The sequence below is a fragment of the Penicillium taxi genome (genome assembly GCF_028828555.1).
Source record: "Penicillium taxi strain IBT 34144 chromosome Unknown utg000004l_segment0_segment0, whole genome shotgun sequence".
NCBI classification, from domain to species: Eukaryota; Fungi; Ascomycota; class Eurotiomycetes; order Eurotiales; family Aspergillaceae; genus Penicillium; species Penicillium taxi.
Genome location: NW_026643206.1, coordinates 1,027,440 through 1,040,100, shown reverse-complemented (window position 1 = coordinate 1,040,100; position 12,661 = coordinate 1,027,440). Strand labels below are relative to the sequence as shown.

Sequence of the window (12,661 nt, the reverse complement as noted above, 5' to 3'; positions counted from 1 at the left end):
ACCCGAACTGTGGGGTGGTAGAGGTGTTCCCGTCAGGTAGCACGTTCGCGCTGCTGATTTTGATCCATCTCATGTACGGCCAATTTATGATCCATACGATTGGAAAATCAATCCCAATATTGTTCACATACCGGCCCATTCAATGCTAAAAGATCGGACAGATTTTGTGCGTTCGATCTCAGATGTGGCCTCATCTCTTGCCTTTTGCGGTCCACCAAGAAGGAATCCTTTCTTCACGCCAGTGCCCAGTCGGCCACCAATGACAATGTCCATCAGGTCAATCTCCTGGTCCCACTCAGCAGAGACAACCAAGAAGTGGGAGTGGAATCGAAGAGGATCTCCCGGGTATGCGACGTACTGGCATCCGAAGCGCAGACCGGGGGAGAGGAAGTATCCTCGGGAGTGCAGGTGGGCGAAGAGCGGATATGATAGGGGTACCTCGGGGGCAGAGAGAAGGTTCTTCGACAAGGTGACTTGATTTTCAAGAGGGGGGTATGATGTTGCAGGTGTGATGCCCATGATCTGCTGGGGGACAGGAGTTGTACTTGAATCTTGGGATGCAGCAGCAGGAGCAGGAGAGTCTCCGAACAGATCCACATCTGGCGACGGGTCTGCTTTCTCAGCTGATGGCAATGGTTTACCCGCGCTGTCGTCAGCTGCGGCAGGGGCTTCGACTTGTTCAGCATTGGCTTTGGCCTTTTTGTCGCTAATTTTCTTCATCGTCTGCTCTCGTTGCTGGTCCTTCCGTTCTGTAAGGATACGCATGGCATGGAGGCCCTGGGATTCTAGTTCGCGCATGTAACTCCGGCGATCCTCCTCTAGAAGAGATTTCATGCCAGCGTGAGCTTTGGCTTCGTCTACAATGCAAGCTACACCACTGTCCACCAGTACTCGTGCCTCTTCGGGCATCAACTCGAGAGGCAAACCCAGGAACACATTCTGCTGCGGAATCTGCGGCAAAGTTCCTATAAGGACACCACAGATATTGTATTCACGTCGCAGATATGTGACAGCATCAATTGAGAACAGCAGGTATCTACCAGCTATGTATGAGATCGGAATAGGAAGGGAAAGTTGAGAAGCCATCTTCAAAAGAATAAGAGAATAAATCGAGTTATGTATTCTATCAGGCCAAGTTAGCAGTGGCTCAGAAATGAGATGGGCAGATCAAAAGTCAAAAGAAGATTGATGCGATTCATTTTCAGTACGTTTCTCAGTCACGTGTGCTCGGTTTTTTGAGATTTAATACGAGCTTCAGGGGATTGACAGATTTGTATTTTATATAATCATGCAAGAGGGGCAAAGGTTGAGGTGGTTTCAAATGACTTACCATTTAAAATTATCGAGTCTGGAATTTGACCTGCAAAAAACCAGACAGGGATGTGGAAGAAAAAAGGAATTGACAAGCGAAATTTGAAAAGAAAAAGATATGAAGCTCGAGCGCTAAGCCGTTTTCGGACATTGGTCTTGGCATCCTCGGATCTCGGGTGATCTTCACTCCAGCTTCACTCCAGCTACTCCTCTCTAAACTTGATCAGCATTCACCATGAATTTCCTCCTCTTGCTTGTTCTCGTATTCTTTGCTCCTTTGCTGCTTTTTATTGGTCAGTAGCCTCGATTATTTTCCAGCTTTGTCGCCCTTGAATCCCAAATGCGCATGAAGTAACTACTAACATTACACAGCATGGCTGGCAGCTTCGTCTTGCTTGGGCAATCGTTTTCGCACTCCCCTAGGAGGATTTTCGGTGCGCCCGGGACTTGACTCATATGGCCAGAGCTATCTCTGTACCATGGCCAACTCTGGCCCTGCAATGTCAGAGCAAATTGAATTGGAAAATATGCTCGCCGAACCAGGAACTCATCCTCAATTCGATGAAGAGGACTGAATCTGAAATTCACTTGATAACGTAAACTAAAACTCGAGGTCTGCCTTCTTAGGCACGCCCTTGGCAACGTGATCTTGCGCTTCAGTATCGCCTTCTGCAGGAGGCAGGCTGAATGGTTTAATCTCGAATCGTCGACGACTCAGAATAAACGCCCAATCCTGCCCAACATTTTGGTCGCTCCCACCACCACGTTCATGCAAGACCGGAAGTCGATGGGTTTTGAGCATTCCCTGTGGAGGCTCTTCTTGAGCTGTTGCCGCGCCAGACGTTGTCAGAGAGTCGGCGGAATGAGGAAATGGGCATAGTTCTATGACACCATCGCACAGCAACTCCACCCATCGCACGAGGCCAGAGGAGCGAGAAAATAGTGACAATGGAAAAGTAATCATTGCAGTCACACGACTGGCATGTGTACTCATCAGCGCTTTCAATGAATGGAGGAATTGCAACACGTATTCGGGTTGGCAAGCGGTGGGCGGATATATGGTTGGATTGAGGAGAGAGGGAATGACAATGCGGTGTATTGTGGTAGGACCAGCGGACGCAATCGCCGTTTGCAACTGTTTGATAATGGATGTGAAGGGTGAGTCTCTCGACGGAATAAGTGGAATGAAGGCCATATTTGTAATTGAAGGATGGGTGAGCCGTTTAGTGAGGTCGAAAGCGTGACAAAATGCAGTCTGCTCCTTTACTGCTGGATCCTGTTCTCCAGTTGAGGGAGTAAGAGCTACAGTCATCAGCATCTTCAAATAACACTCATCGTCCGAAGTACTCACTGTCTCGCGAGCCAGCAATGCCAGCACCAAATTCGCCTAGCCGTTCGTAACGCCAGGCAATTTTCATTCGTTCTTCTTTACGCCTATCCGATCTTTTTCCCTGTAGGGATTCTGCCGTACCGATCAAGCCCGGCAGACTTCGGCCCCATTGCTCGGGTACTCCAACTACATGAACCTTCTGTTCTTGGACCACACCTTCCGCTGCATAGTAACGAAGCAATGCTCCCGCAAAATCCGTAGTTCCATTCTCTTCTATCAGCAACGTCTTTCCCATTGGAAGACCTGCATGCCCTGCTAAGAGGCCATCAAGGGAAGGCGTTCCTGTAGAAGTAGTTGGGCGTCCATCATCGGGGGAGGGGCGTATGCTTGGGTTGGAGTCAGGCAGAGCTGGCTGTGTGCTAGGAGTGGCAGCACGATCCACCCCAGTTGACAAGCCAATATTCCTCTTGCGAAAGGACATTTTATCTCAATACCAGAGGTAAAATGAAGAACAGTAGGTGGAAAGTTGAAGTCGTTATCGGCGGGGAAAATATTGCGGATTATTTTCTGTCGGCAGAATATTACAAGCCTAGCTCAGACCAATGAGATCAACGTTACCTCTTCTCAAAGCGAAAGTGTGATAGCAGTGAAGGTAGCGTACCTCGATCACTAAATTAGTACTAGTTCAACTTCCCCGACTATTGCCTCAGAAAGGATATGAGATAGCTCCAGCTTAAAATTGGTATAATGTGAAAGGTTAGGCGGTGGCGAGTAGGCGGTGATTTAAAGCGGTGAACCCTTGACCGCAAATTAAAGCCGACCCTAAAACAGGCAGAAAAAAAGAAAAGCTTCAAGCCTTGAACTCCATTCTTCAATCCTATCAACTTCCCCCACTCTACACAAGTCACTCGAAGGTCATAACCCTCACCCACGCGAGTTATAATTTCACCATGGCCGACTCAATCCTTTTCGAAGATACCTTCACCATTACCTCAGTCAATAACCAAAAGTACGACTTTGTTTCGCGTTTGACTTGCACCTCCAACGATGCGCTTATGTCTTTCACTCTCGATGTGAACACTCAGCTCTTCCCATGCTCCGTGGGCGAATCGTTGTCTTTGGCTCTGACCCCTACCTTGACCATTGGCGGCAAGGAGGAAAGCCGCGCAAGCTGGAGAGAAGTCGCCGCCGGTGATGTTTCACTCGCTAATGACTGGGACTACGTCTGCCACGGCAAGGTGTATCGGTTCGAAGAGGGCGCGACTAAGGATACTATGTGAGATTCCTACTATCTGCTCCGGAATACATATTCTAACTTGCACGACTATAGGGCTGTCTTTGTGTCATTTGGTGGATTGCTGCTTAACTTGGAGGGTCCTTACAAGAAACTTTCTCCGCTGCGGATCGACCACATGTATCTGCTCCTCAAGAAATAGGCCGTGACTTATTATGATGATAAGCTTGATCAACACCTAAGTAACTATGGTGTCATCAGGCATACCTCGACTGGAGTCGAAGGGTGATATTTCACTTCTCGGGATGTGCCTGTGATTCAAGTCCTTGGATCGCGGTTATATTGGTTGAAAAGTTTGGAACTTGATCTGGGTAGATGTTTATTCATATCTCTTTTATTGGTTGTGCAGCGCTGGCGTTTTTTTGTATTCTGGTTTGGGTATACCAATAGATAGTCGTCTATGAAATCCAGCTTCATCCAAGCCTCCCTTGGCTAAAACTTTTCTCTCGATGGTTGTTTGACCTGAAATTTGATTATGAATACATGAGTACCTAGGTAGATGTTTCATAGCAAGTAAAATACATAAAAGAGAAAGAACAATGTTGGAAGGTGGGGGAAAGTGAGGAAAGGGAATTGGCTATCAGATCAGACTATTATGTGAATAGATAGGGGCATTTTACTGGTGTTCTAGCAGTGGTACCTTTGAATCATCATGGGTCAAGCGGAAAAACCTCTTTCAAGCAAGAGAAAAAACCGAAGATATGCCTAGCCTACTGCAAAGAGCCTCGGTGCCAATCGATCCCCTGGTGCCCAAATTAGCCCACGCCCAGAAATTGAATCATCGAGTAGATCAGTTCGGTGCTGAAGTCGAAGTCTAAATCAAGGTCGAAATTCAAGTCAAGGTCAATAGCGAAGTCAAAAGTCGAGACCTAAGTTAAAGGTCGAATATCGCATGTCTAAAGTTAAGCCGTGAGTTGGATGTTGAATATCTAAGGTCTATTAAAAGTTAAGAGCGAGGTTGAAAGTCAAGACATGAAAATCTTGGAAAATGCTGAAAGTCGAGTCGAATGTTGAATGTTGTGACCTAAGTCAAGTCGAGAGTCAAGTCAAATGTCGAGATCAAAGTCTTAAAGCAAGCGACACCTATGATTTACTCGACCTAGGCAAGTAAAACGGAAACGAAATACTAGCAGTGAATAACATATGGTTTGCGTTGAAAAGCTAGCAGCAAGGACGACTCTAGGATTCCATATTTGCGCATGAACATGCGGAGAATATGCATTTAATCTCAATTGAAAGCAACTATATGCATATGAAAGTCGAATATACCTAATAGATAATGAATTATATACTCTGTTTAGCGCAGTGTGATGCAATCGGATACTCCAGACGGCGATGAATGCGTGCCACAACATCCAAATAATCAGGTTCATTCTCCGCAGTGAGAATGCCATGCCGAATAAAAAAGTCAATCATGACAACGGCACAATTTGGCTTAAACTCACCGTCAGCCAAAGCTTCTTTCACTTGAGCGATAGACAAGAGCTTGAATTCCTCGACCTCATTATCCCCTGGTCTGGGGATGACGTTCGCATCAAGCTTCAGGTCGTAAACATACTCGACCTCCGGCTGCATCAGACCCGTCTCCCCACCTGCGCGCACATCTCGAACATGGCTATATGTCACACAGCCTCGCGCGACGATGAAAGGCCGCACGACAGATTCTGGAAGCGAGGCTTCTTCCATCGCCTCGCGGATAATGCACTCACCCGGAGCTTCGCCCGTGGCCATGCCGCCTGCGACGGTGTTATCCAGCATGCCGGGGTATGTCTGCTTGCTCTTTGCACGTCTAGGGACCCAAATCTTGATTCCCGATACATCCTCCACATAACAATTCATGTGGGCGCCATAGCCCACGATGCCAAATAGCGGTGATGCACAGCGCTCCATCTCCAACAGGTACTCCCCGCCGGTGCCGAAGACTGGGTAGTTCTCATTGCGCCATCCCTTCAATACTTGGAAATGCCCCAGTTTGACGGCCTCGGCAATGCTCTGCGCGACTAGCTTGCTGCGGAGCTCTGGTGTCGCATCAGGGGCTGTGACTAGTGTAACTGTTTGTGCCGTGGAATCAACTTTCCAGTGCTCTGGTGACCAGGGGAACTTTTCGACCACCGAGTTCAGAATATAACCCAGGGTTTCATCACATCCAGAGACTCGGAAGGCATGGTAGTTTCCGAGGTTCTCCGCATACAATGCGCGGTCGTCTTCATAGTATGGAAAGCTAAGGCGGATTAAGACAAAGGGACGAGCATAAGACTATGTGGTGATTTCCGTACTTATCGCATTCGCGGACTAAGTCCAAATTTGACTTTCCCATGATGTATGTAGTAGACGATGCTTAAACTATCCACAGTCACAGATTGAATGAGGGGAAAGCTTCGAAACCCTTATCCAATCACGATAAGGGCTGCCCCACTATTTATGTCACCGGCATCATCGGTAATAAACTAGAACCATCTGGAATTTCCTCAAAGAAACATTCAATTGCTTCAACTTCCTTTGAACTCCCCTCATAACCTCCTCAAACAACATCTTTCCACCATGTTCTCCGTCGTAATCCCAGGCCAACCATGTCTGACGGACTGCGTCGCAGTCGACCAGCAACCAAACGGCCAAGCGACAAAATTTGCATTCACAATCCCATTCAACACCCCAATCACAGATATAGTCGTCTTCCTCCTCCCAGGAACAGTCTTCCCACAAAACACTGGCGCCGCAATCTATGCGCAACTATCAACAGCCAACCCCTCAGAATTCCGCTTCATAGGCGCATTGGCCAATGAGAAACCATCTGGCATCTTCACAGTCCAGCCTGCTGTCCCACAACGCTCAGAAGCCGAAGATGAGGATGACATGCTTGACGAAGGAGCTTCCGCTCAGGGCATCCTGACACTCGGTATCTCCATTGAGCCGGCCCAGAACATCGCGCCGCAGCTGGCTGCACTGGAGAATAATGGCTCCTCCTCCACTGCGCTGGTTTCTCTCTCTGCGACGCAGTCGAGGCAAAAACAGATTTCTACCAAGGTGCTCGCACAGCGTATTATTGGTAGCGCTTTTAATTTCCTTGCTAGCTTTGCGCAGCCTGATAAAGGCCAGGAGGTTGTCCCGCTTAAAAGTTTCCGAGATTGGTGGACTAAGTTCGAGAGACGTATTGAGGTCGATCCTACTTTCCTTGAGCGGGAGGATCCTAACTCAACGTGAGGTTTTGCAGGAGGTCTGATGAGAAGATTCTTATCATATGCATAGGCTGATTATTTTTCTTTGGATTTTGGAGTATTTTTTTTTTTCGCATTTGGAATTTTGAGCGGCCTTTTCTTCCCTGATGCGCTACGATTATGAGTCTGGCTCTCGAGATTTTTTCGAGGTCTCATGTGCATATCATCAATACCAACTAATAGTAGTTTTATTTATCTTGATTCATTGATCATCATAAGAACATATACATTATGTACAGCCATCCATCTTGAACCAGACCTTATAAACTCCGTTGACCCAAAACCAGCCCGAACCAATATCCCATACCTATACATTTTCTCTTTCCTCGGACTAGCGCCACATTCCCAAAAAAAAAAAAAAAAAAAAAAAGATTAAAAAAATAATCAGTACGATCTACGCTTCGGTGAGAAAGACGCTGAATCAGTCCGCTGCAAGCGAATTCCAGGCGCATAGCAAAGACTATATAACTCATCGACGTAAGTCATGGGCGCAAGAGCCGCGTCACCTGCAGCAACGAAGGCATCGTGAGTGCTGATGACGTTCTGGACAGCAGCGTTCTCATTGATGCGCGTTACATCCACACGCACTTCCTTTGATACGGTAATATCTCCCAGAACAGGCAGAACCGGCTCCACCAAAGATGTTTGTGAAGTGTTCAGATTGCCAGGCGGGAATTGCTTCTGCAATGGCCAAAATCGAGGGAAAGTGCGTGGGAAAGAAATGTGCCTGGTTTCAACCTTGGTATCCTCTGAGGTGGTTGAGTTACTGCATACATCAGTGCAAAAGAGTTCCTGGCTTAGCTCGCGGCTGAACCCATCGCGGTCAGCGATGGCGTCGTTTACTTGTTGCTGCACGCGGAAGAGTCTGAAAGGTGTGAAGACGAAGTCTGGGTTTGGCACTTGTGTGTCTAGCGTGCCCACTACGCAGAAGGTGAGGAGGGTGCAGTTTGGTTGGTGATTGGACTCTTCCGAGGCTCTGGATGTCGGGCGGCACGGGGCGAGGAGTGGTCGAGCTGAAAATGTTGCTGCAGCACGCATATCTTCTGGGAATGACTTCGCTAGTGTGCTGATGCCTTCAACAAGGTGCTCTCGGAATGCTTCCATGCCGATATCAGATTGTGAGGCGGCTTTGGATTGTAGGTATTTGAGACAGGCGTTCATGGTCCATCCCTCCATATGGGAGATGAGATCTAGATGTTGAACCTGAAGTCTTGTCATGGGGAGAGTTGTAGATGGCAATGGGTTACCGGTGCCCTTTGTAGTGAGAATCTCGAAGTGGTCGTGGACTGTGGGCCTCATCACGAACGAGATTAAGTGCACACCGGTAGAGAATGAGCGGTTGGAAGATGCATAATCACGCATATCTCGGAGACGCTCGGTGAGGATTGTTTCGGGGACGTGTACACGACGGGAGAGAGTTCCTGTGATATGCTCGATGGTTGCGAATCGGAATCCAAAGGATCGTAAGCGAGTCGCTTCGTGCTTCTCTAATTGTCGCACACTGAACATCATTTGACCTTTTCCAGTGCGTATTGATGAGCGACCCATTGCGCGAGACAATCGAGAAACCGGGATGGCGGTTGCCAGGACGTCGTCATATAGGGTTCCCAGATCCTGAAGAGGAACTCGCAGGTCATTTGAGAGATTTTGTGCCGAGACACAGAAGAGGTGCTTGAAGAGTGTATCGAAGTCTGTCTGCAGCTCTGTATCCTTGTCCATGTAGACTCCATTAGACAGCATGTGTCTTTCAATCGCTCGCTCTTCAGATTCAAGTCGGTTTTGCATGAATGGAATAAGGTCTTTCACGACAAGCCAGTTCCGACTAGCCCTAAAGGCCCACAGAAAGGCCGGGTGCGTGCGAGTGAGATCGTCATCCTTGAACGTCTGTAGTAGAAAATTAGCAGGGCACTCTAGCATATGAATGAGAACAAGAACTAACCCGTCCTATGTAGTGATCTACAATCTTCTTTGTGGGTAAGAGCGCCTGTGGTGTCACCATGACACGGCCTGCGTGGTCAAAGTACGCGCAGGCAAGAACCAGCTGATGCGCACGAGTAGTTGATCGTCGTCTGTTCTCACCGGCCACAATGGCACACGCAGACAGAATAACACAAGATACGCAAGCAAGTACCGCACAGATAATGACGACTTGACTCCGAGAAAGCTGAGTACCATGATGAACCCCATTATCCGATTTCCAATATGAAGTGCCAACGGCCGCCGTCCAATGCATACCTGATACGGCAGCAGCCAACAAGCACGCACACAGTCCACGCCTCCACCAGCTATTAGTCCACGTCGCTCTCCATCTGAAAAAGATGCCGAGAGCGGTTGTACTCGAAAATACAGCGATGATGGCCGACCCAACCACATTGGCGACTTTGTAGGAACACTTGTAGTTTGAAATTCCAAGTTGGCCCACATAATGCATTCCGCATACAGAGCTCCCGGTCAGTACACCTCCTATTAAGATGCGAATGTACCCTGCCTTCTCTTCGACACCGACGGTGTAAAATGCCGCGAGCAAGACCACCACAGGTAGTACGAAAGATGTTCCTGTGAAGGCAACATTGTATAGAACCTGCATTTCCTTTTCTCCATGGCCGAGGACAATGGCTCTGTTGCCGATAAAATGCATGCACCAGATTCCAATACCGCCCATTGTGATTGATGAGGTGAGCAATAGATACCTTTCCAATATTGAGTTAGTACATATCACCCGTGGGCCTGTGGGAGGACAATTGATCTCTTACCAGTTATAGAATCCCGATCTTGATGTCCTCCTGTGAAGAAGCTCTAGTGTGGTCACACATCCCATAGCACTGATCACATAAGAAAGAAAGATGTACCCCGCCAGGTAGTAGACAAGAACAGGCGTGGAATCTTCAGCCTCTGTACCCGACATTTTTATAGAGTGTAGAGTGATTAGAACGAAGTAGCTATAAATCTGAGCATTTGTTGAAATGTGCAAGAGCAATCAGTCCAATGGAAAGATCGAGTAGACTCAATACTATAACAAGAATAACATAGAGGAAAAGAGATATAAAAATGAAGAATAATAAAACAGAGTGATAACAGTACCTAGACAACACAGATCTTGGAATGGATCTCACCAGTATCTTATAACCTTGGCCTTCGGCGCTGTGGCTCGCATATTATTTCTCGCAAGCCTCCATCTTGCAGGTCATCGGAACCCAGTCCAATTCCGCAGGGCCGTGCGAGAGCATTCCAAACTAGAAGATAGTTGGATCCACTAAAAGTGCATTGCATTGGCTGCAGGTGTCCGGACATTCCCCATGGCTAACCCTTCGCGTGGCACTAGGGACTAGGTCTGACTCGATCTAAATCGGTCTAGGTGAAAAGTATTTCCTCAATTTTATTTCTTTTCGATTCATCAATGTGATCCAGCCATAATTTTGAATCTTGACCTTTGTTTGCGTTTATCGTATTGAAGAACCCTGGAATGAAGTATGGAGTAGATCTGGATTGGGTGGAGAAGAACCGGAGATCATGGATCGCTATCACTCTTATTCCATATTAAATTTCTGATGAATCCGTTCCTGTGAGAACTCAATTGCCTTAATATATCGTAAACAATAAAATGGCTCATCTACAAGGATATTGTAATTTATTAGTAGCCCTAGAGGGGTTGAACTTCCGGCTTCACCGATACCCAACTTGATTGGGGGGAAACTCATCGAGGCTAAGCGACTTTCAGTTAAGGCTGGAGTAATCATGAGCTCAGCTGGCATCTATAATTGGGCTCCCCGGCATTATTAGTAGTGGATCTCGGATAAGAATTTTAATTGGGATCGGACAAAGTGGAGAAATCGAAAATCAGGCAATTATGGGGAGTTCGCTGTGTCGCATGCACTGTTCATTCGGTTATGCGTGTATACTTAAGTACATCCACGAGTCACAACTTACTTCTATTTACCTCCACGTTTATGCCAGGAAATTTATCACCTACAATCAATACTAGCGTCTAGGTCATAATATGAAATTTTCCGATGTATATTTCGTAGAGAGTAAAGAAGAGGTTGAAAGGCGGCAGATTTTGGTGGCGCTCGGTATTTTCTCGGTGCAATTTGATCTATCTCATGTTTAGTGTGCTCCTAATGCAGTACCTTTCTTTAACTCCTTTCTCCTACTTAGGTACCAAGATGGTGTGGTGAGCGGCTTATTTTCGGTATAAACAAACCATGGTAGCCTGTCGGCTTTTTCGACGTTTTTTTTTTTTTTTCAACATGTCTTCTCGCTACTACCTTTTTGCTCTGCAGAATTTTTGGGTTTTGGCAAGGAAATTAAATCCACATCGACGAAAGTGGCGTTGCTATAAAATTGATTTTAACCAAGCGTAGAGGTGACATTTCGACTCCACTCACAATCCAGAGTCCAGAGTCCAGATCCAGCTTACAGCTTATTCTCAGGTTCTCGCTCCAAGAGTCATAGCTCTAGTAGCTTCAAATTTACTCGGTCACTGATTTGGAATGACGGGTGCCAATGGTTTGGCATCTGGTCTAAGATAGACTATAGCTTTGATGCAGGCCTAATCAAAATCAATTCTTTAGACTTCCATCAAATCGAAACGGGGTTCAAGGTTTTCACCTTATCAGAATGGATCTAAGTGCCTGTGGGGACAAACTTCGGTTCGAAGGTCAAAGCCTGGAATTTGTCAAAAGCATAATCAATCAAATTATTAGAGGCCCATGAACCATGGGAGTCGATCATGGCCCTTTTGGATCTGTCATATTATCATCAAGGTCTCGTATTGGTGCTTATCGGGGTCGAATCAGCCGAAAGGAACCAGATCGTGCCCTGACCCATAACACCAAACTCCGGGACTATTGATACCGTATTCTTCAGGCTCTCAATGTTTGCATAACTATCTACTTACATACTAAATATGCGGGCTTAGCAGAGTCAAGTCTTGTCATTGTGATATGTAACATGTCGACTGCAGATACCATGTTTCAAATGTTCTACATGGAAAGGCCGTTGACTCTACTCCTACATGCATGACACTGGTTCGTGGGAGATATGACCTATCCTCTAACTTACTAGGATAAAAGAGTATAAAAATGAACGCCAGATTCTAGAAGTACGGACCTTGAAACTCCGAACTTCCAAATTTCGAATGTGTCGACTAAGCTCCTAAATAGGAGTGGCGAGCCTAAAGTATTCAGTGGCCTTCTTGGAACGGTAGTGGCGTAGCTTCCATCCATGGATGAGTTGGCTTCGGATAAACCATAAGTCCCAATTCTACGGTTGACGGACATCCACGGTTGATGGCGAGGACGCCCATATATTCAGAACTGCAGAGATTTAAGGTACCTTTATGGCTACTCTTCTGAGTCTTCCATTTTCAGATCTCCAGAACTGGGCTAGAAATGCTTTCCTCGGCTCTTTTTTCTTTTAGACCCCTCGAGTTCAGAATGTACCTAAACCAAGAATCGTAACTTGGTACACCAAGAAAAAGGGCGAGGGCTTCACTGCGTTTATAATCCCAAA

General features: G+C 46.8%; 7 protein-coding genes across 7 annotated transcripts; 3 read left to right on the top strand and 4 right to left on the bottom strand.

Moving 5' to 3' along the window:
• Positions 1–123: 123 nt before the first annotated feature.
• Positions 124–1,086, bottom strand: N7495_005301 (tRNA splicing endonuclease subunit SEN34; the record flags this gene model as incomplete). The annotated part of the gene is made up of 1 exon (XM_057207952.1): positions 124–1,086. The coding sequence occupies one exon, from the start codon at positions 1,084–1,086 to the stop codon at positions 124–126; it is 963 nt and encodes a 320-aa protein (XP_057061726.1).
• A 460-nt stretch (positions 1,087–1,546) lies between these two features.
• Positions 1,547–1,886, top strand: N7495_005300 (uncharacterized protein; the record flags this gene model as incomplete). The annotated part of the gene is made up of 2 exons (XM_057207951.1): positions 1,547–1,604; positions 1,684–1,886. The coding sequence occupies 2 exons, from the start codon at positions 1,547–1,549 to the stop codon at positions 1,884–1,886; spliced, it is 261 nt and encodes an 86-aa protein (XP_057061725.1).
• Positions 1,887–1,912: 26 nt separating this feature from the next.
• Positions 1,913–3,122, bottom strand: N7495_005299 (elongator complex protein 4; the record flags this gene model as incomplete). Its single annotated transcript, XM_057207950.1, has 2 exons — positions 1,913–2,613; positions 2,663–3,122. The coding sequence occupies 2 exons, from the start codon at positions 3,120–3,122 to the stop codon at positions 1,913–1,915; spliced, it is 1,161 nt and encodes a 386-aa protein (XP_057061724.1).
• A 469-nt stretch (positions 3,123–3,591) lies between these two features.
• Positions 3,592–4,077, top strand: N7495_005298 (DNA-directed RNA polymerase core subunit RPB8; the record flags this gene model as incomplete). Its single annotated transcript, XM_057207949.1, has 2 exons — positions 3,592–3,917; positions 3,972–4,077. The coding sequence occupies 2 exons, from the start codon at positions 3,592–3,594 to the stop codon at positions 4,075–4,077; spliced, it is 432 nt and encodes a 143-aa protein (XP_057061723.1).
• Positions 4,078–5,219: 1,142 nt separating this feature from the next.
• Positions 5,220–6,252, bottom strand: N7495_005297 (thiamine pyrophosphokinase-related protein; the record flags this gene model as incomplete). Its single annotated transcript, XM_057207948.1, has 2 exons — positions 5,220–6,156; positions 6,212–6,252. The coding sequence occupies 2 exons, from the start codon at positions 6,250–6,252 to the stop codon at positions 5,220–5,222; spliced, it is 978 nt and encodes a 325-aa protein (XP_057061722.1).
• A 224-nt stretch (positions 6,253–6,476) lies between these two features.
• N7495_005296 (OPI10 family protein) lies at positions 6,477–7,136 on the top strand (the record flags this gene model as incomplete). Its single annotated transcript, XM_057207947.1, has 1 exon — positions 6,477–7,136. The coding sequence occupies one exon, from the start codon at positions 6,477–6,479 to the stop codon at positions 7,134–7,136; it is 660 nt and encodes a 219-aa protein (XP_057061721.1).
• A 398-nt stretch (positions 7,137–7,534) lies between these two features.
• On the bottom strand, positions 7,535–10,055 carry N7495_005295 (uncharacterized protein; the record flags this gene model as incomplete). The annotated part of the gene is made up of 3 exons (XM_057207946.1): positions 7,535–9,034; positions 9,090–9,840; positions 9,904–10,055. 3 exons carry the CDS (start codon positions 10,053–10,055, stop codon positions 7,535–7,537), a joined length of 2,403 nt encoding a protein of 800 aa, XP_057061720.1.
• Positions 10,056–12,661: the final 2,606 nt, after the last annotated feature.